This window comes from Pantherophis guttatus, chromosome 1, assembly GCF_059756535.1.
Source record: "Pantherophis guttatus breed Tessera chromosome 1, ASM5975653v1, whole genome shotgun sequence".
NCBI lineage: Eukaryota > Metazoa > Chordata > Lepidosauria > Squamata > Colubridae > Pantherophis > Pantherophis guttatus.
Window position 1 is genome coordinate 305,932,804 of NC_142063.1, and position 20,045 is coordinate 305,952,848.

General features: G+C 40.7%; 1 protein-coding gene across 1 annotated transcript; it reads right to left on the reverse strand.

Moving 5' to 3' along the window:
* Positions 1-347: 347 nt before the first annotated feature.
* Positions 348-19,834, reverse strand: SLC22A7 (solute carrier family 22 member 7). Its single transcript, XM_034427271.3, has 11 exons — positions 19,359-19,834; positions 15,887-15,990; positions 13,860-14,014; positions 12,118-12,286; positions 9,867-9,990; positions 9,241-9,356; positions 8,928-9,142; positions 5,306-5,414; positions 4,536-4,742; positions 3,298-3,383; positions 348-1,100 (listed from the first exon to the last, which is right to left on the reverse strand). Exons 1-10 carry the CDS (start codon positions 19,731-19,733, stop codon positions 3,314-3,316), a joined length of 1,644 nt encoding a protein of 547 aa, XP_034283162.1. The 5' UTR covers positions 19,734-19,834; the 3' UTR covers positions 348-1,100; positions 3,298-3,313.
* Between the last annotated feature and the right edge of the window lie 211 nt (positions 19,835-20,045).

A 20,045-nucleotide genomic window follows, 5' to 3' on the forward strand; every position in this document is an offset into this window, starting at 1 on the left:
TCCCGAGATGCATAGATAGGATCTGGAGCCAGGTGAGAAAGAAAAAGGGGCCTACCGGGCCATCATGTTCCAGGAATGGGAGGGGAAGGGGGGTCACGCACGCATGCGCAGGGCGGGGTGCGTAGAATTATGGGGGTGAGCATGCACGCGAACTTCCCCCCTGGCACGTGATGGCAAAAAGGTTAGCCATCACTGGCCTAGGCTCTGTAGGTTCAGTGGAAACCAGTAGGCTCAACAGAAACACACAGCCTGAACCTCACAAATGGTTGTGCTTATCTGTTTAAGATAGTAAGAACTCAAATGTCCAGGTTTTACACACACAGAAATAAGATGCAGGGCAAACAGTCTTCAAAGGAGAAGATAAGAGAAGTATTAGAAGACAAACTGAGCCAGATCTCCAGGAAAAAGTGTCGGCAGTTGGCTTTAACAGAGTAATCGACAAGGCCATTCTAGACTGATATATAGTATACTTATTCACCAGAAAAATCTCTCAGCGTATTTCCCACCGAGTTGGACAAATAGTGTAACTTTCATTGGCATCAGTAAAAGTCCCAGAATGTGAGTCACTTCATATTCTACCTGGCCTTCAGCCAGCAAAAGAGGCAGTCACACTGCAGGCATATAAGCAGGGTGACAAGGAGGATGAAAGACTAGCAAAGATCAAAGGGATGTTAGGTGGAAGCACAATGAGGAGGGAAACAGTAACATGTAGGCCTCAGGGTTAATTTGATCTATAGGTTAATGGTTGAAAAACCTGACATTTCAGGAATGCAGAAATAATGACAGCAAGACTCTCTAATCCTTTTTCTACAGGAATACCTCCTATCAGTTACAGTCAGCAAAATATATTGTGATGTAAAACTTCTCTCAAAACATATAGGCCTTCTTAGCCTGCTCAAGTTGATCCTTCAGGACTTTTGGTACTTCTCGGTACTGGTCTGCTGCTGGCACATAATTCAGTAGTAGAAAGAGGCAGCTGAACTATTGTTCTGATGTAGTATTTGTTTGCTCCATTTATCCATCAACTGAGAAGAAAATGAAACCTTCAGCAATCCTTTCCCATTCTGGGTATCATGCGGTGGATCAGTTTCTCCTCCCACCTACAAATAAATTGCCAAAATTTCATGAGATACCAGCTGAGAATATTTATATCTTGTGAGAATACTGAAACTGAAGGAGGCATGTTATTCCTGCTGTCCAGTTTAATAAGAGAAAAGGTTAAATCACATACCAATCCCAGGGTATTCAAAATAGTCTCCTTCTCAAAGTATGTGTGAGTAATAGCATATTGGAAATTTGTAAGGAGTGTGTGTGTGTGTGTCTGTGTGTGTGTGTGTGTGTTTTAAACATGGCTAAAGAGATATTGGGATTTAATTGAAATAAGTACAATAAACTGGGAATTCCACAGGTGCTTTTTCACGAGGCAATTGGGCTTTCTTGTTTTTTCTTTGAAGACGTTTCGCTTCTCATCCAAGAAGCTTCTTCATTCAGCTTGGATAAGAAGCAAAACATTTTCAAAGAAAAAACAAGAAAGTCCAGTTGCCTCCTGAAAAAACACCTTTGGGACAACCATGACCTGGATGACTGAGATTCTCTACAGACGTTTAGTAAACTGGGAACAAATTATCACATATATTTGTTTCTTCAGAGTGTTGAATTGATTCTTCAGCACATTTACTAACACAAATCAATCTTGTTGAACTTAATGGGGTTCACTTTTGCTAGATTGACATGCTTCATTCTTAATCTATTATTTTAGCCCCCTTCCCAAAATATAAGTCTTTGTAAAGTGATGGATTTGCTTTTGAAGAGAGCAGCATTGCAATGAACACAAGCAGAAAAGGCTTCAGTCCAGGGGAGGATTGAAGATGGCTCTGCCAAAACAGAGCCAATAACATGGTAAAGATCTATGAATCAGTGAGAAGACTGATTTCTTGGAACCTTTCCAGATAAGGAGAGGAAAAAGAGAGATCCAGCATATGTTCTCTAGATGGCTGCTCCTGAAGAGGAAACCACAGGATAGCGGGTTTCTGTGGGTTTAAGTGCTGGGAGTTAATGGGATCAGTCATCTAGTTGGCAACACTAAAGGACACCAAGTTAGCAAATCTCATTTTCTAACCACTTTTGGAAATTGCTCATTAACTACTTTTATGCTATTAGAGACCTTTGGAATGACAAGTTGGAAAATGCTGGTGAATCTGCCTTTAATCCCCAATGAAAGAAAATTTTAATCATAAACTTAAGAATGTAAAGAATCTGAAATAAACAGGAAAATGCAGAATAAGATTTTGATTTTAGAAAGTTATAAATGGACTCGGGATCCAGATAAAATTGGAATATTGAATCTTTTACAATAAAATTTTGGAATTAATTAAAAAAACAGCTTTTCATGGGAAATAAATTCTGTTTTGGTTTTTAAAGGCATTTTGTACAACAAAATGGAGGATGTTAGGTCTGACTGACTACCTGTATGGTATGGATGAATACTAAAGGAACACCCTACATAACTTTATTGGATACTTGTTTGTTTTATTTATTACTTATATATTTATTAGTTATTTATTGGTTAAATTTATTAGTTATTTATTTTTATCACCCACATTCCCAAAGGCTCTGGTCTTCTTTTTGAAGTATGGACTGCATATTGCTAAGTTCCCATCTCTCCTGGAGAATGCCAGTTGGAAGAGATTTATGACAATAAAGCATCTAATCTGGAGATTCAAGATCCACCAAATCAGTGTTGGGATTACGCTGGTTCGCACTGATTGTTAATTAAATTAATTGGTTTAATTAAATTAACTGGTTGTTAAATTATTCAGTTGTTAAATTGCCCCCCCCACCCCCTCACACTATCAAAGTAGATCCTGGGTGCTGCACTGCAATGGAGAAATAGGCAACGGAGAGGCCAGTGAAAGTGAAGGAGAAGGTCGCTTTCCTTCCTCCTTCCCTTGTGTCGGCTACTCCGTTGCCCATTTCTCCATTGCAGCGCAGCACCCAGGATCTACTTTGATTGAGGGGAGGCGTAATTCATCCAGAGTCAGGTTGGCCATCACTGGAGGCTCATCCCGCATATGCGGCGGAGCTGGAGGACAGGGATGGGCCACGCCTCCCACAACAGCCAACCTGACCCTGGGAGAACCGGTTGTTAAATTATTTGAATTGTACCACTACCAAAGCTTTGCTTGCCTGCTAAGGAATCATACAAAAGAAAGCTCTATTATTCAGATTATTGTAGTGTAAAAATTAAGACCTTCAAGCTAATGTTGCTACTTCACCTCTTTCTGCAGCTTCACTTACCTAACCATTCAGCAGGTCAATTTTGTGATAATTGGAGAGGTGCGACTTCAGGTGTGTCTCCATGCAGATTTTTCTTCCCTTTCGAGCTATAATTAAATAAGCGAAGGGGGAAGATTGATGCTGTTTGAAAAAAAATTGACTGAAGGAAAATAACAAAGGCCAGAAAGTTTATCCCATAAGGAGTATCCCAAAAGAAATGTTGGTGTTTTTCAGATACCTCTGATACGATCAGATGGTGCATTATGTACCTCTATACAGACACCCAACACATTCCTATACTTTATTGAGAACTACTCATATTATTATATAGCTTAGTCCAGTAAACTTTACGAAACTTTGGAATTAGGTGCCGGTAAATAATGCTCAGGATCTTCTTTCTAATACTAATATTTATTAGTATTATTAATATTAGATCCTCTTAGATGGACAAATGGAAAATAATCTACATTTAGAACTTCACTAAAATATCCAATTCCTACCATCTCCAATACTAACCTTTATGTTTAAGTTTAACAGACTTTAACTTCCTTAATCAATATGTGAACTCAAATGCTGTTAAGTTATGCAATTATCTACTGGTTGGGGCATTTCTAGTTTTAGGTGCAATTCTTAATCAAAGAATTTGTCCCAAGTTAGGGAAGATAAAATACCAAAAACAAATGCTAACACATCTGGAAACTAGGAAAATTGTATAGATATGTACATCTTTCTGTATATAAAACACATTTTATACAAATATGCTTATGACTCTTCAAATAAGCTTTTTCTTAAAACGTTTTAAAAATCCATAAATTGATGGGAAGAAACTAAACTCTGTTTTAAAAATGTGAAGCCATAAAGGTAAAGGAAAGGTTCCACTTGCACATATGTGCTAGTTGTTCCCGACTCTACAGGGCAGTGCTCGTCTGCATTTCAAAGCCGAAGAGCCAGCGCTGTCTGAAGACGTCTCCGTGGTCATGTGGCCGGCATGACTAAATGCCAAAGGCACACGGAACGCTGTTACCTTCCCACCAAAGGTGGTCCCTATTTTTCTACTTGCATTTTTTACGTGCTTTCAAACTGCTAGGTTGGCAGAAGCTGGGATAAGTAATGGGAGTCATCCCATTACGCAGCACTAGGGATTCGAACCGCTGAACTGCCGACCTTTTGATCAACAAGCTCAGCGTCTTAGCCACTGAGCCACTGCATCCCTTAGCAAGCCATACGGTTTCCTAATTCTTGGGGAATCCCATTCATACCTTTGTTTTTCAATGTCCTCTATCGTTTCTGGCAGGCGGATGCCTCGGGTCTCCGGGAGAAAGAAGGCTGATGAACCACACAGCACTGCCATGGCAAAAGATGCCGTTTGGGGCAGAGGCTTCCATATGCTATCCAACAGGAAGACAAGTGGAGCCACACATGCCCCTAGACGGGCTATGAAGGAGCAGTATCCTTGTCCACTCTGTCTAGAAGCAAAGGCAGAAAGCAATCAAAAAGAGGTTGGAAGCTGAATTCAAGGGACACAAATGATAGGCTGGCTTTAAGTCCACATCTGCATCCCTCTTTTTATCTATTAAGAACACAGTACACATTATAAGAGGAGCAAGCTAACGAGCAGAAGGTAAATACATCCTGATATTAAGAGGTTTGATAATGTACTCAATCCAAATGCATACACAGTTGCTCATTGAAGTTTTTTTTATGCCACCATTAAGTAAAAACAATTGAATTCAATCATTAAGAGATTTCTGTTTCAATTAAAAATAATAGTTCTGAAAGAAAAGGGTTTTTAATTGATTAGGTGGTGAGGTGATTATTCAGCCCTGCAGTTTCAGGCCCCAAATGGCCTTGCATGATCTTAAATGCGGAAAAGCAAATTTTTAAAAGGTATTAGAGGGAGGGTATGCACACACCAGGATCTAGGATTGTAGGAAATAGCAGTAGCTCTTTTCAGTCAGACCAAGTTCTTCTTGATCCATCATTTGATAAATGCAACCAATTATTCATCTCGAAAGCATCTCCTTCTTACCTAAGAATGGTGGGATAGAGTTCTGAAGAATACAAGAAGAGTACAGTGAAGGAAGCTTCAGAAAATCCTTTGCCTATGATGGCAATCACTGAACGCAAAATCCCCTGAGCTAGGATGAGAAACAGGGTACAGTTGACATCTTGGGAAGCACGAGTTCATACTGTGTCATTACCACCAATGTTTAACTGACCCTAGCACTTGTTGCCTGAGAAGACAGAAATGGGACCTATCAGTCTACAACAAACTTGGCAACTTTAAGACATACTGTATGGACTAACTCCTAAAACTGCTGGCTGAGAAATACTGGGAGTTGAAGTCCACATGTCTTAGTTGCCAAGTTTAAGAAACACTGTGCTACAATGAAAGCTGACCATGTTCATCCTATGTGAGTAGTTATAGATATAGACCGACCATTTGCTTGCTTCACCACATCAATAATCCTTTTGCACATTTAGAGCCTGAAGTTGGGAGGGTTGCCTTTGTGGTTTGGGCTGCATTTTCTAGACTCAAAAGCTGAGGTGACGTGAAAGCTTTCACCCAAATAATCTTGACACAACTGAGCTCGGCATGAGCTGAGAACAACTAAGAGAGGTTTTAATATATCCTGTAAACTTACCCTAAAAGTCACTATCCTGACACGGATAATGTGTGACAAAATATAAATTTTGCCACTAAAGCTATAGCATCAGAAATCTTTGAAAAAGCATTTTGTTTTCATTTAAAATTTCAGCAAAGTCACTCAAACCTCCTCCTCTGATCTGATGATCTACAAAAGACACTGAGTTTAAAGGTAATGAGTGATGTGGATGCTGTCAGTAAATGTGAAATGAATCACTTTTTCAAAATCAATATTAATTGTATTTGATTGAGAATTATCTGAGATAAATATGCAAATACAGGTATGGAATAATGCAGCTAGTTTGCTGTATCCAGCAAAAAATATCTAAAAGGCAATAGTTCTACCCTTAAAATCAATAAATTTGAAATGGACTTGAATGGATTTGAAATGAATTTCAACATGATCTAAAGGCCCTCCCTTTGTACACAGTTTCTTACTTGTCTTAATTGCATCTGATATCTTTCAGATATTATCAGTGGTAGGATTCAGCCAGTTTGCACCGGTTTGGGAGAACCGCTAGCTAACTTTTTGAGCAGTTTGGTGAACCGGCTGTTGGAAGAAACAGCCTTTTGTTTTTCCCTCCTTACAGAGTTAATCCTGTCAGGAAGGCAGGAAGGAGACATTCTGGTATGCCTCTGTGTGTTGTTTCTAGCCTAATCCTTCTCTTTATTGCCCTGCTTAAGTGTTTTCAGAAACTGCCGCTATGGTTAAGTCTTGTTACATTGTAGCAACTAATGGTTCTTGGCAGTACACCCAGACTTTCTGTAGCCTGAGCTTCTCCTGAGGTTTTTTTTTCTTTGGGGGCTTGACTTTCTTAAAGGGGAAGGGTTATTTTAAGTTTTTTTAAACTGCTTTACTGGTTCCTGGCACTGTCCTTTTCGGGTGTACTTCCAAGAGGCAGGGTGCAAGCTTGGTACTCTGATTTTTTACTACCTTTCTGGGGGCATGTGATCTTTCCTTAAATCTGGATGATTCCCTTAGGACCATGATGGTGAATCTATGGCATGCGTGCCAAAGGTGGCATGCAGCGCCCTTTCTGTGGGCACACAAGCTGTCAGCCCAGTTCAGCTCTGCCATGTGTGCACCTCCCACCAGCCAGCTGGTCTTCGGGTCTCTGCCGCACATGCGCAGGGAACAGAGGGCATGTGGGGGGCCATGTACACATGCACAGGGGGATGGGGCACATGCGCATAACTATGCACGCATTGAATTTGGGGGTTCGGGCGGGTTGGACACTTGGTCCGGAAAAGGTTAGCCATCACTGCCTTAGGATATCTTTAAGTGGTGTAAATGGATCTAAGGATTGCTTCTCCTGGGTGGGAAAGGGTGCTTTGTCAGTTCAGTGAGCACAGGAGTCTCTTATCTATGGGGATTCTTCAGTCATCCAGGTCATGGTTGTCCCAAAAGTGCTTTTTTCAAGAGGCAACTGGACTTCCTTGGTGTCCAGAAAGTCCAGTTGCCTCTTGAAAAAGCACCTTTGGGAGAGGAATCTCTTGCATTGCTTCAGAGTGGCCTAGGCACATGATTGCTTACTGATAAGATTTTTAAAAAATAGGAGGTAGGGGTGTGGATCCGCCCTCCAATTCATTTTAGTTTTCTCTAATAATAATAAGGCTTAGTAACATGGCATGAGGCTTGAAGTTTATTTAGATTTCTATGACATGTACTATTTTTATTGTGATCCTGACAAGCTTGGGAGGCCAGAAACTTGAACCTGGTCCCCTATATACTTCATTAATTTGTCTCTTTAGCTCAGCATTTTGTAGCCCAAGTGTGCCCACCCACTTTCTGGAGAGGTTAAATGACCTCTCTGCTAAATGGTTTCACTTTATGAGCAAGAGTTGGCTGCTGATAGTTATTGATAGTCATCGTTGCATTTTAATTATTCTAATTTCTCAAGGTGCTCTGGCACCCTGCCTGATTTGTAACTCTGGGTTGCAGGTATTGCTGATGAAAAGAAATGTATTCAGAAAAAAGGTTTAGGTTTCCATGATGGCTGTAACTGTCATTGATCTTCAGTGTGTATTCTGCCATTTCTAATCTAAAGATTGGTATTTAGGGCAGCTTTCTGCAAGCAAAGAAGCTTTTTGTATTTTTGTACAGTTAATCCTTGACTTTCAACAGTTCATTTAGTGAACATTCAAAGTTACAATGGCACTGAAAAAAGTGACTTACGACCATTGCAGCATCCCCACAGTCACATGATCCAAATTCAGATTGTTGAAAACTGTCTCATATTTATGACAGTTGTAGTCTCCCAGGGTCATGTGGTCTCATTTTGCAACCTTCTGACAAGCAAAGTCAATAGGGAGGCCAGATTCACTTAACAGCCATGTTACTAATTTAACAACTGCAGTGTTTCACTTAACAAATGTGGCAAGAAAAGTTGTAAAATGGGGCAAAATTAACTTAATAAATTTCTCTCTTAGCAACATAAATTTTGGGCTCAATTGTGGTCATAAGACAAGGAGAGGACAGGCGAGGTGAGGACGGGCGTGACAAGGAGGGGCTGGGAGGGGAGGGGTGAGGTGGGGCCAGGCGTGGCAAGGCAAGGTGAGTGACATCGAGTTGGCCACGCCCACCCAGTAACATGAAAACCCAGCCACGCCTACCAGCTAGTCATTAGGGCAGAGAACCGGTTGTTAAATTATTTGAATGGATATTCCACTGGATATTGTGTCCAGAATTAGAGGTCATCTTGTTGGGGAAAGTTGCTCTCTTGAGTAAAAATTTGTTTGGAGAAATTAATTTCACTAATATTTACTCAATCACCCCTGCTGGAGTGACCAGTCCCCAGATATGTGAGATAGATCAGTGTTTCTCAACCTCAGCAAATTGTTGTCAGGGATATTCTGAGAATTGAAGTTCATGTTGAATTTGAGAAACATGAGGGGGAGAGAGAGAGAGAGAGAGAGAGAGAGAGAGAGAGAGAGAGAGAGAGAGAGAGGGAGGGAGGGAGGGAGGGAGGGAGAGATGAAACTCTAACTAACTAAAACTACTTACATGTTGGGACTATAATGTTGATTCCCATACATAACCCACTTAGGATGAGGGCCCAGGCTTGGCTTTTCCTTCGTCCAATTCGATTTACCATAACAAAAACAAGGAGCTTGGCAGGAACCTCAATGAACCCAAAGACAAACTGGGTCATATACATTCCCAGGCCAAAACCAGTGATGTTCATGCTAATGATATAATAGCAAAAAGCTGATCCAAACCTGAAGAGTAAAGAGATGAAGAGATGTACAAAGATACCCCAGAATAAGACCTCAGCAGGACAAAAAATGTCCAAGAGAACTCAAGAAGTGTGCCTCACCACACAGCTGCCATGCAAAAGGAAATCCTTCTCAGCATTGGTGTTCGGAAAAGACTGATGTAGGAATAGTTCCCATCTGACTTCTGGCTTATCATTGCTGCAGTCTTGCGTAAGCTCTGAGAAAGGGAAGTTGAGTTTTAGAGCAGCCACTTATGAAATAAGTATTTTATGAAATAAAATAACCAAGAAATAAGAACAGAAATGTTTTATCAAAAAACAAACACACACTAAAACTGCATTTGCAAAATTATTTGTAGAGCTATAAATCTACTTATTTGATCCACGTAGTTTCAAATACATGGGAATATAATATATCATCCAAATGGGGAAGATAATGTTTTGTAGAAATGTGTATTGGCTCAGTTTGTTGTTCATGGTTGGACAACAATTTTAAAAATTACACATTTTAAAAATCAACCTTATTTTAAAAAATATCTAAAATTACTAATAGCCAAATCCAAATGGAATGGAGAATGAAAAAGTGGGGGGGAGGGGGGAATCCAAATTTAATAAAGGAATGGATAGCCCATGACTCATTTGTCCATCTTATCTTCATAGCAGTTGGGGGAATTGGGGAGGGATCAATTTCATCTCTTGAGTTTTTAGGTACTGATGTCTTGACATACCTCAGGATTTATTTTGTCAGCAAATTCTTTCTTTCTGTTCATCCTGGCACATCTTTTTAAATGCCTGTGAGCTTCTTTCAGCTTCCCTTTAATTAACAACCACCTGGCAGATTCTGAGAGCCACCTAGTAAAGGGAAGGATGAAAAAAAAGACCATAATCTCTGCCTGTAACCAGCAGCTCAACATGCTGGTTGGGGAATTCTGGGAGTTGAAATCCACACATTTTAAAGTTGCCATGTTTGAAAAATACTGCTCCAGCTAAAACTCCTCAAGTTGTATGGCTATGTCATTCTTATCATGAATATGATGGGCAAGTATGGAGCTGACCAAAGTATTCAGTTACATACATTGTCTTGTTGTAATCATAGCAACTTTATCAAAGCTTCCCATAAATCTGAAAATGTGCAGCCTGGATGTTTTCTTGCTCATGTAAAAAAAAACTTTTCATATGTTTTCTAAGGAACAAGCTATTTGCAGATGTATATAGGTTTCTTCCAGCTTTTTTAAAATAATAGAAGCACCCTGAGCTTGATAGATAGAGATCTTCATGGAATCATAGGGTTGGAAGCAGAGGTGGGATTCAGAAATTTTAGCAACTGGTTCTCTGCTCGGTTGCTGGGTGGGTGTGACCATGATGGGCGCGGCCTACTCAGCCTCCTGCACCACAGGGGGCTGTTTTTACCCCCCCAAACTCCAGAGGGGGGTAAAAAACGGCCTCCCCCAGGCTCCAGAGGCTCTCCAGAGGCTGGAAATGGGCCCATTTTCAGACTTCTGGTACTTCCGGTAGGCCCGTTTTTCACCCTCCCCAGGCTCCAGAGGTTTTCCTTGAGCCTCCAAGAGGGAGAAAATGGCCTCCCCCAGAAATGGGCTCGTTTCTGGACTTCCAGAACTTCCGGTAGGCCCATTTTTCACCCTCCCAGAGCCTCCGTGTGGGCCCTGCACTTACCTGGCATCCAAACTGGGCTGCGTGGAGACTCCTGGGAGGGGTGGGGTGGGGTGGGTGGGGTCAGCCAGTCCTTGCAACTACCGGTTCGGTGAACCAGATTAAAATTAACATCTGGTTCCACGAACCGGTCCAAATTGGCTGAATCCCACCCCTGGTTGGAAGGGACATTGTAGATCTAGTTTAATCCCCTGCCCAATGCAGTGAGCTGGTGGAGAAGAGAAGAGAAATTTTTTTTCAGTGTTTTCTTTGAAGCTGATAACAACTCAAGGTTGACTGTCGTGGCATAGCAGGAGGATGGCATCATCGGACGTTGGACCCCACATGACCCTTGGGGGGAATGTGGATTGGATAATTTTCGCTGGACAGTTGGGGGAAGGATTTTGGGGATGCTTTCTATATGTAATTTTCGCGCCTTTTGCCTCAGACCTTGCTTTTCTTTGGTTGCATTCAGTTCATACTCAGTAAAAGTACCTTTCTCTATGAAAATGGAGTCGGGGTTTTTCTTTCTTGAGTATTGAAAGGAGGCACACCTGACAGACATCTAAAATTCATTCATATTCAAAAATATTCATAATTATGTTTATACTTATATCTGTTATCTAATACATGCTTGACAAAATTAATAAATAAATAAAAGATAAATAAATAAAAGACCACAGAAGAAAATGTTCTGCTTACTTGTATGAGCAATACCTAATCCTTGTTCAACCAGATTGTTTTTGTGTTCTTAGTGAACCATTACTGTGTTATCGTTTATTTAAAAATGTCAAACACTGGGTCATTAGCACTTGAGACAAGCTGCTAGATCACTCATTTCAGTTTATAGCAAACATGCTAGGCACAAATTAACATCCTTCTCTTAATATTTTAATTTTGGGGCTTTTCCAGATTGCAAGCCACGAGCCAAATTTGGTGAATCCCTTTGATGTACTTTGCTCCAACTTTCTGTGGAAGGTTTTTCTAGAGAGTAAACACCCATTTCTTGCTCTTTTAACAATCCACACCTAAAAATGGGTGGAGCTTCAATTGCTTCAATCTTGAGTTTTTTGTCCCTGCCCTGAGCGCATCCCTGATGCTGCCCCTTTCATAGAAACAAAGTTGGCTTCTGATGAGCTGCCTTCAACTTTGTGTTTCCAAAGTCCCACCAGTAAAAGCACTATGAATCCTTTCACCGCCATTCAAATACCCCAAATCTTGGTCGCACTGGTCTAGGACTTGGCCCGAAGTCAAAACAAAACAATTTTTCCTTTACAAGTTTAACCTGACTTTGCAAAGGAGTTTTTGAGAAATAACATTTTTACCCACCGCATGGAGACGATGCCCACTATACATGGAAGAGAGGTGGTGAGAAGCAGCCAGTGCCAATCCCGCACCAAATAGGCAATCAGAGCAAGAAGCATATTTCCAAAACTCCAGAAGAGACTGGTTATAACCGCTGATATGGTGCGATGTTCTATATCCACCCATTCCATGCCTAGAAGATAGAAAAAGTGCTCAATAGGCCCATCTGCACAGAAGTCTCCCTTTTATTGGAAGAGGAGGACAAAGCTAGATATTGCAGCACATAGGATGCATTTTTATAGCCCTTCATCTTAGCCTTTGATTCTCCGGGAACTGAGATGTCATTTGTCCTTCTCAGATTTGCAGCTTTCTTGATCAGCTTCTTTTTAAGTTCTTGCATTCCTTTTCTAGATGGTTGTTTTCATTGCTGGTTTATCTTGTTCTGAGCTTATAATTTGATTTCAGATTTTGTTTTACATCAAGAATTGCAAACTTTTAGGGCCAGTGAGTACATTTGAAACACCCCGCGCTTCACTGTTGTTGTTTTTTAGAATTTACAACTATTAAGAAAACCCTCATATGTTATCCTATCTATCGATGGCTTTGGACCTGGTTATCTACAAAACCGCATTCTGCCACCGATTGCCTCCCACCGACCGGTACGCTCACACAGAGAGGGCCTCCTCAGGGTACCGTCAGCCAAACAATGTAGACTGGCGACCCCCAGGGGCAGAGCCTTCTCTGTGGGGGCCCCTGCCCTCTGGAATGAATTACCCCCGGACATACAAAGGATCCCCGACCTCCGCGCCTTCCGTCATGCAGTGAAGACCCTGTTATTCCAGCAAGCCGCTCTGATGGGATAAATGATTTTAATTTGGTTTTAATGGGGTTTTAAAAATTGGTTTTAAAATGAGAGTTTTAAATTCAGCCTATGATTTAATTATTTTAATCTGCTTTTAAATTCTATTTTTGTACATTCTTTTTATTATGGCTGTTCACCGCCCTGAGACTTTCGGGAGAAGGGCGGTATATAAATAAAATAAAATAAAATAAATAAATAAATAAATTTTACCAAGAAAAGTCAAAATTGGGATTCAAAGGACCCAGAGCTTTTGTATATTTCCTTGGCTTAGAATGTGTTTTTCAGTCCTGCAACTGAGGACTGCATCACACTGTTTTTCACTCATAGATTTCAGTTTGTAAGGATACTATATATCTGCAGGGCATGATAAGGGAATGCTATCAAAGCTCCACTTATTTTTTATTTGCAATCATATCCACCATCTTGCCCTTTGACCAGTGGTGGGATGCTGCCAGTTTAATAACTGGTTCGGTGATCGCACGCTTCTCGCACACAGTTTAAAAAATACTAACCTTCTGTGTTACCACTTGGGAGTAATACAGCTGAAGCAAGGCAATTCGCTCTGCCGCACCAATCAGCTGCGAAGATAAAGGTAAGTAAAGCACAGGGGCGGGTGGGCAGGCCGATCTGATCATCAGAGAGAACCGGTTCGCTCCCAGCTGATCGTCAGAGCTAAACGGTTCACCCAAACTGGTCCGAACTGGTAGAATCCTACCCCTGCCTTTGACCATATGCTGCAGACACCTCTGATCCATAACTACATACAATACACTTGATCCTTTCCTCTTTCCACAAGAAGCATGGAGAAATCAAGTGCATATTTCTTATCCATGAACTCCTTTGCACAATGGATTTATCCAAAGCTACTTTTTAAAGGCCCACCTTGGCCTTCTTTTTGGCTTACCCAGAGGTATCACGATGATGGAGAGTCCACAGATAGACATTCCTGTCAGAGTCCGTGTCACTGCGAACATACTATAGGAAACTGAGGCAGAACTCAGTACCCCAAAGATGAGGGTGCCCAAGTAAGACACCAGGAACATTCTTTTCCGACCAAACCTGAGGAACCATAGAAAGAAACATTATTGCTGTGATCAAGGAGGTAACTTGCAAGTCATCTCCAGATTCCTACTAAAGGTCATGAGAGTTGCAAATTGCCCTTTCAGAGAAATTGGCTAATAGTTCTCTTTTTATCCAAGCAAGTAAAGAGTTGCTCAAGGAGCAGAATCAACACTAGACAACAAGCTTCACATAATAATATTTATCATGGCAAAAAAGCAATATCTTGTATTTTAGACAAGTCCGTTTTCACCTGCCCAAGAACAAAAATAGAGCACAGAAATTATTTTGGAGCAGTTACTAGGTTCCTGTAGAATTTGTACACAAGTAGAAATATATGGATTACATTTGAATAAATGAAAATAAATAAATGCATGTCGAAGGGTATTACCCGTTTAATTTGTTCTTGACTTATTTTGTATTTACTGTGCCATTACATCTGTGCTAGTCTTTTCATGCAACTTAAGTAATTGGTCCTTCATAGGTATTGTTGAGGACAAATGGGAGCTTGTTCCCCAGATGAAAAATTGGAAGCTAAGGTCTTCATGCTTCTGCCCTTATAAAAGTATGGGATAAAATGTCAAGCGCATGTCAAGAGACAGGATGTACTCAGGTGTGCCTCTGTGGATACAAAAATCATTCAAGACTATAACATTTTTTACTATGGGGAGGGAGTACATTTTGGTCTAGTGCTTGCAAAAGAATAATATGGATATATAGATGCCTTTGAGTCAGTCTTGATGTCTGGTGACTTGCGAGTCTAGGACAGCTCATCACAAGCAACTCGCCAAGGAACAATTCAACGTGAGACAAGAGTTACACTAATATGGAAGAAATGATGGAATAGAACCACTAAAAAGAGATGCAAAAGGAGGGAAAAAATGATATGTGAATGACAAAAATTAAAATATGTTTTAATTAATTTAAATAATTAAAGTGAATTGTTGAATTGTCACACAGGGAGTTGGCCCATGGCGAGTTGGCGGCAGCAAGTTGTCCCATTCCAGCCTGGAGTATTCCCTGCAGTTTTCCTGACAAGATTTCAGAAACGATTTGCCTTTGCATGCTTCCTAAAGCTGAGAGAGAAAGTAACTAGCCCAAGGTCAGTCCAGTGACTTTGTGCTTAAGGCAGGATTAGAACTCATGATCTCCTGGGTTCTGGGTTGATGCCAAATTATCTTCTAATATGAATGTAAACGAAGACCAGTTGCCTAGATCCTCATCTCCAAATAGATCTTTGGGGGAATGCTCTGGTGCCTTCCTAAAAGCTTTTGCCTTTAGGTTTCATTTAGCTTTCCCCTTGCTGTTTGAATCAGTCTGTTTCCAACACTGTTTCTGTTATTCCCACACATATATCATTGTTCGATGGAATGAGGAAAGTTACATTTACATCAACAGGTTCCCTCTGGTGGAGCATTCCAAAAAGATCTAGCTATTTCCTGGCTATTGCAAAAATGTCCATCTGATCATTTGTCTGACAAAGGGCTCATATATTAGTACTGCCAGACTTAGACTGTAACCACTAGGTGGCAGCAAACATTTAGTAAAATACCAATAATTTGGTCCCATCTAGTGGTTGACTAGAGTTTTACATCCTAGGTTTGGTAGAGTTGTTCATTTAGCAATAATATTGTTAATTTATTTTAGAGTAAATTCATTTTAAAGGAAATCAGATTTTTATCTATCTAGTATGGGGTTGCAAGTATGGATTTTGCAAAGCTGTTCTAAAGTTGGGCTGAAAATTGAAATGGGTGACCAAAAGAGCTGTATTTTTATATTTGATGCAATTTGTATTGCCTGCACATGAACTGTTGCAACATCTCAAATGCCCACGTATCTAGGTAAAATAATGGAAGAATGAAACCAAATTACCTGTCAGAGAAGTCTCCAAAGATCACAGCACCAAACATCACCCCAAAGAAGAAGAAAGTAGCAGTTGCTTGGTTCAAGCTTTTACGCTCACAGACCAGATCCCACTGGAAAATAGACATTCATTCCATGATTTCCTTTTTCAGTAGCCCAATAAGTTCATGATAATTCATGAAGTAGTCCAATAAATTCTTGATAATTCATGAAGATTTAAAATATTTTAAATTAATAATTCCAACTTTGGGTTGGATCCTAAGGTACCATTCTGGTGGTAGATGTTATTATGCCATAATGAAATCCCAATATCACCACAGCGGGCCCTATCATTAACCAAAGTGAATGGAAGTTATTGGGCAAGGGTAAAATAAATGGAGTTTGTAGGTGACAACCACATCCAGCCTTTCCTGCATCCCTAAAGTAAACTGCTGCATTCAGATTTTGTGGATGCTGCTGCTCCATAGTCTGTGATGAAGAAATATTCACTGTTAGTTAAATATTCAACTACTGTGGCTTTTCTACATAGAATGAGAGGAAGGCACCATGTTCTTAGTTGGTTCAGAATCCAATAGATCTTAGGCTACCCCTGCATTCACCTTGACAACTGTTGAACACTAATCCCTCATTATACTTGCACAAGGGGGAGCACTGAAGATTCCTGTATAGCAGTACTGTACTTATATAATTTTAAATCAGGGAATTATCAAAAAGTCACAACTTACAAAATATACAAAGCAGTGGTGGAATTCAAATTTTTTTACTACCAGTTCTGTGGGCATGGCTTGGTGGGCGTGGCAGGGGAAGGATGCTGTAAAATCTCCATTCCCACCCCACTCCTGGGGGAAGGATATTGCAAAATATCCATTCCCATTCCACTCTGGGGCCAGCCAGAGGTGGTATTTGCCAGTTCTCCGAACTACTCAAAGTTTCCACTACCGGTTCTCCAGAACCTGTCAGAACCTGTTGAATTCCCACCCCCACCCCCGATACAAAGCCACTTTTACAGAAATCACCACATTTTATTAGAAATTAAATTAGCAGTTTAGATCCAATTTTGGTTGGTAGAATAGGCAGAAGCAGCCTTTCTTTCCACATGTTAAACCAAGGTGATGATCCTTCTTTAACTATTATCCAAACACCATAACATTCATTCAAACTAATAATAATATAATCATCTAATACTCTTCAAAATAACTTTCTGCCAGTGTCTTGATTTAAGCATAAGGGGAAGGGTCGGCACTCAGTCTATTTTTAGAGATGCCAGGGAAGGTATTTTAAATTTAAGTGAATTTATTTTCCATAAAGCTTCTGAGATGCATCAGATAATTTTCCAGGAATGAAGTTTGCTATGCAATGATAAACCATTAACTCTCTAACACTTAAGGAACTTAATTGAAGTGTTGAGTAAATCAGGCATTAAATCTGCTAGGCAGTGTGTTAATAATATTTGAAATGGGCACTCAGTTCAGTCCACTAGAGATCCATGGAGAATAGATTCCTCAAAGAGTGTGAGTTATGTCCACTAATGACCTTGTTGGTGGTACAGAGATGCGAGCAGGGGAAACCTATTGTAGATACACTGTGTTGATTGACTTCCTTGAAGCATCTGTTTGGTCACTGTAAGAAACAGAATTCTAGACTAAATCAGCCTTTGCTCTGGATCAACCAATCTTCTTTGGCAGGCATTTTTCTAATTATGGGATAGAAACCAATAGAGCATTTCAGATTCTTGTTGCTTCAGTGGGAATGGGTGACTGACAAATCAATAGGAAAAAGAAAACACCATAGAATAAGCTAGAGATAACAGGAGGAGAAGAGCAGCAGGTAAGAAATTTACTCTCTCAGACTGTCATGGAAGAATTATTGTTTACTACAAATGAAGAACAAATGCACTATACAAAAAGGTTTTCATGCCCATCCCCCAAACTGTTGCCAGATCTCAGAATAAATTGTGTTCTCATAACAAACTAAACTCATAGTTAATTGACATATGGTCTACTGAATTAATCTAATTTTCTGGGCTCACACAATGCACGGCCATAACTCACCTTCAATGTTGTACATGCATTAGAAGACTGGGACATGCATTTTCTATAAAATAAATGAATTAAGTGAACCACAAGAGCTGATTTCATGTTAAAATTGTTGACTAGTTTATGGTCTTGTGTGTCATGTGAACGCAGCCATTAAGTCATTTGTCAAAAGTGAAAGATTTTCAGTGAACACAAAGGAAGCATATCCCCTCACCCTACCTCAAACACATACAGGCACTCAAAGTTTTCTGGGAACAATATCATATCATAACAGCACATACTCTTAAGGGCTTGCCCAAAGGACATGACCAGCCTATTAAAAGGACCCAAACTGCAGTGGTATGTATGTTAGGAAAAGTATATACAAAAATTCTATGTATTGGGTGAAAAGGCACATGTGCATAGGCATGAATTTTCATAAACTGAGGTTGAATGATGACAAATAAATTTAAGATTGGTGAAATGAGAAACTGAGCAAGAGTGAACATGGTATATTCCTTATGCATGAGAGTTACATTTTCCAGAAGCAACATGATTGGAATAGCACCATGATGTTGAACCTATGGCACACATAGCCATATCAGTGGGCACGTGAGCTCAGCTCTGGCACGCAAATGCGCGCCAGCCATCTGATTTTCAGGCCTCTGGGCCCATCAGAAGTAGGGAAACAAGTTGTTTCCCTTCCTCCGGAGGGCCTTGGGGTGGGGGGAAGGAAGGCCTGTTTTTCTCTCTCACTTGGCTCCAGAGCCTTTCTAGGAGTCTGGGGAGGGTGAAAACGGCCTCCCCCCACCCCCGGAGGCCCTCCAGAGGCCAGAAATGGCCCATTTGCCAACTTCTGGTGGGACCAACTTTGGCAAACATGCTATTTTTGGCCTCTGGAGGACCTGCGGGGGGTGGGGAAGGCCGTTTTCGCCCTCCCCAGACTCCTAGAGAGGCTCTGGAGCCAGGTGAGAGAGAAAAATTAGCCTACTGGGACATCACGTGCCAGGAGTGGGGGGAGTGGGGAGGTTGCACCCACATGTGCAGGGGTGGGGAGCATAGAATTATGGGTGTGGGCACATGTACGTGCGACACCCCCCCCCCTTCCTGGCACGTGATGGCAAAAAGGTTAGCTATCACTGGAATAGCATCTTCTGGAGAATAGACAAAATCAGATAGGACCCTGCTTTTAAGTAGCTAACAATTTCAGTCAAGTAAATTAACAGAGAGATAAGAAGGAGTGGCTATGATTAGTGCAACCTTGCACATTTGGCTAGAAATAAGAATTAAATAAATATGAAACTCCAATATATCTAAGAAGAATGCATACATTCCTCACATGCCCTAACCAAAGATTTTGGAAAAAGTGAGGAGAGGAATAATACAACGATCATTTTCTCTCTCACCCCTTAATATTACATTCTCCTTTTTTATGATGGATTTTCAAAACTAATTTGAAGTTTTACCTGAGTGGCTATTGTGGAAATGAATTGGGACCGATCATAGGTCCATCCATACTGGCATCCCTGGACAGATACATTGGTCAGTTCAAGGGAGGAGTTAAGCAGTAGATGAAACTGAGGTTCAGAAAACATCTCACAGGAACTGAAGGCGCCATTAAAATCCCTTGGAATATTGATGATCAGCACCTCTTCTTTTGTAAGATTGGCAAATTGTTGCTGATGTGGGATGGCACAGTGATGTCCTGGGGTAGCTGCTAGGAAGTTATGCAGCAGGAAATGCAAGGGGAGCAAGAGTCTTGGAAGGCAGAGCAGAAGCAGTGTTAAGATCTGGAATCGCCCAAAGCCTCCGACTTCCCTCAGGAGCTCTTCAAAGTTCATCTTTGCCAAGTCACTTGTTTGCTCATAAGAGCTAAGATGCCAGAGAAGAAAAATCCTGCTGATGTTAGGTTCTATATGAACTAGATGCCATGACTTTTTGCAAAGCCTTTGTGGACTTTGAAATGTAGAATATGTCTTTCCCCCCTCAGCAGAAACTATGCCAAAAGTTTATTCACAGTGAGAACTGGATGGGGTCAGAACCAGTGAAGTCATAATTACTGAGACATGAAAGATAGAAATCCAACAGAAAAAATAAGGACAGGAAGCTAAGAGATAAGAGAATATTTAACACAATGCGTATTATTGATTGAC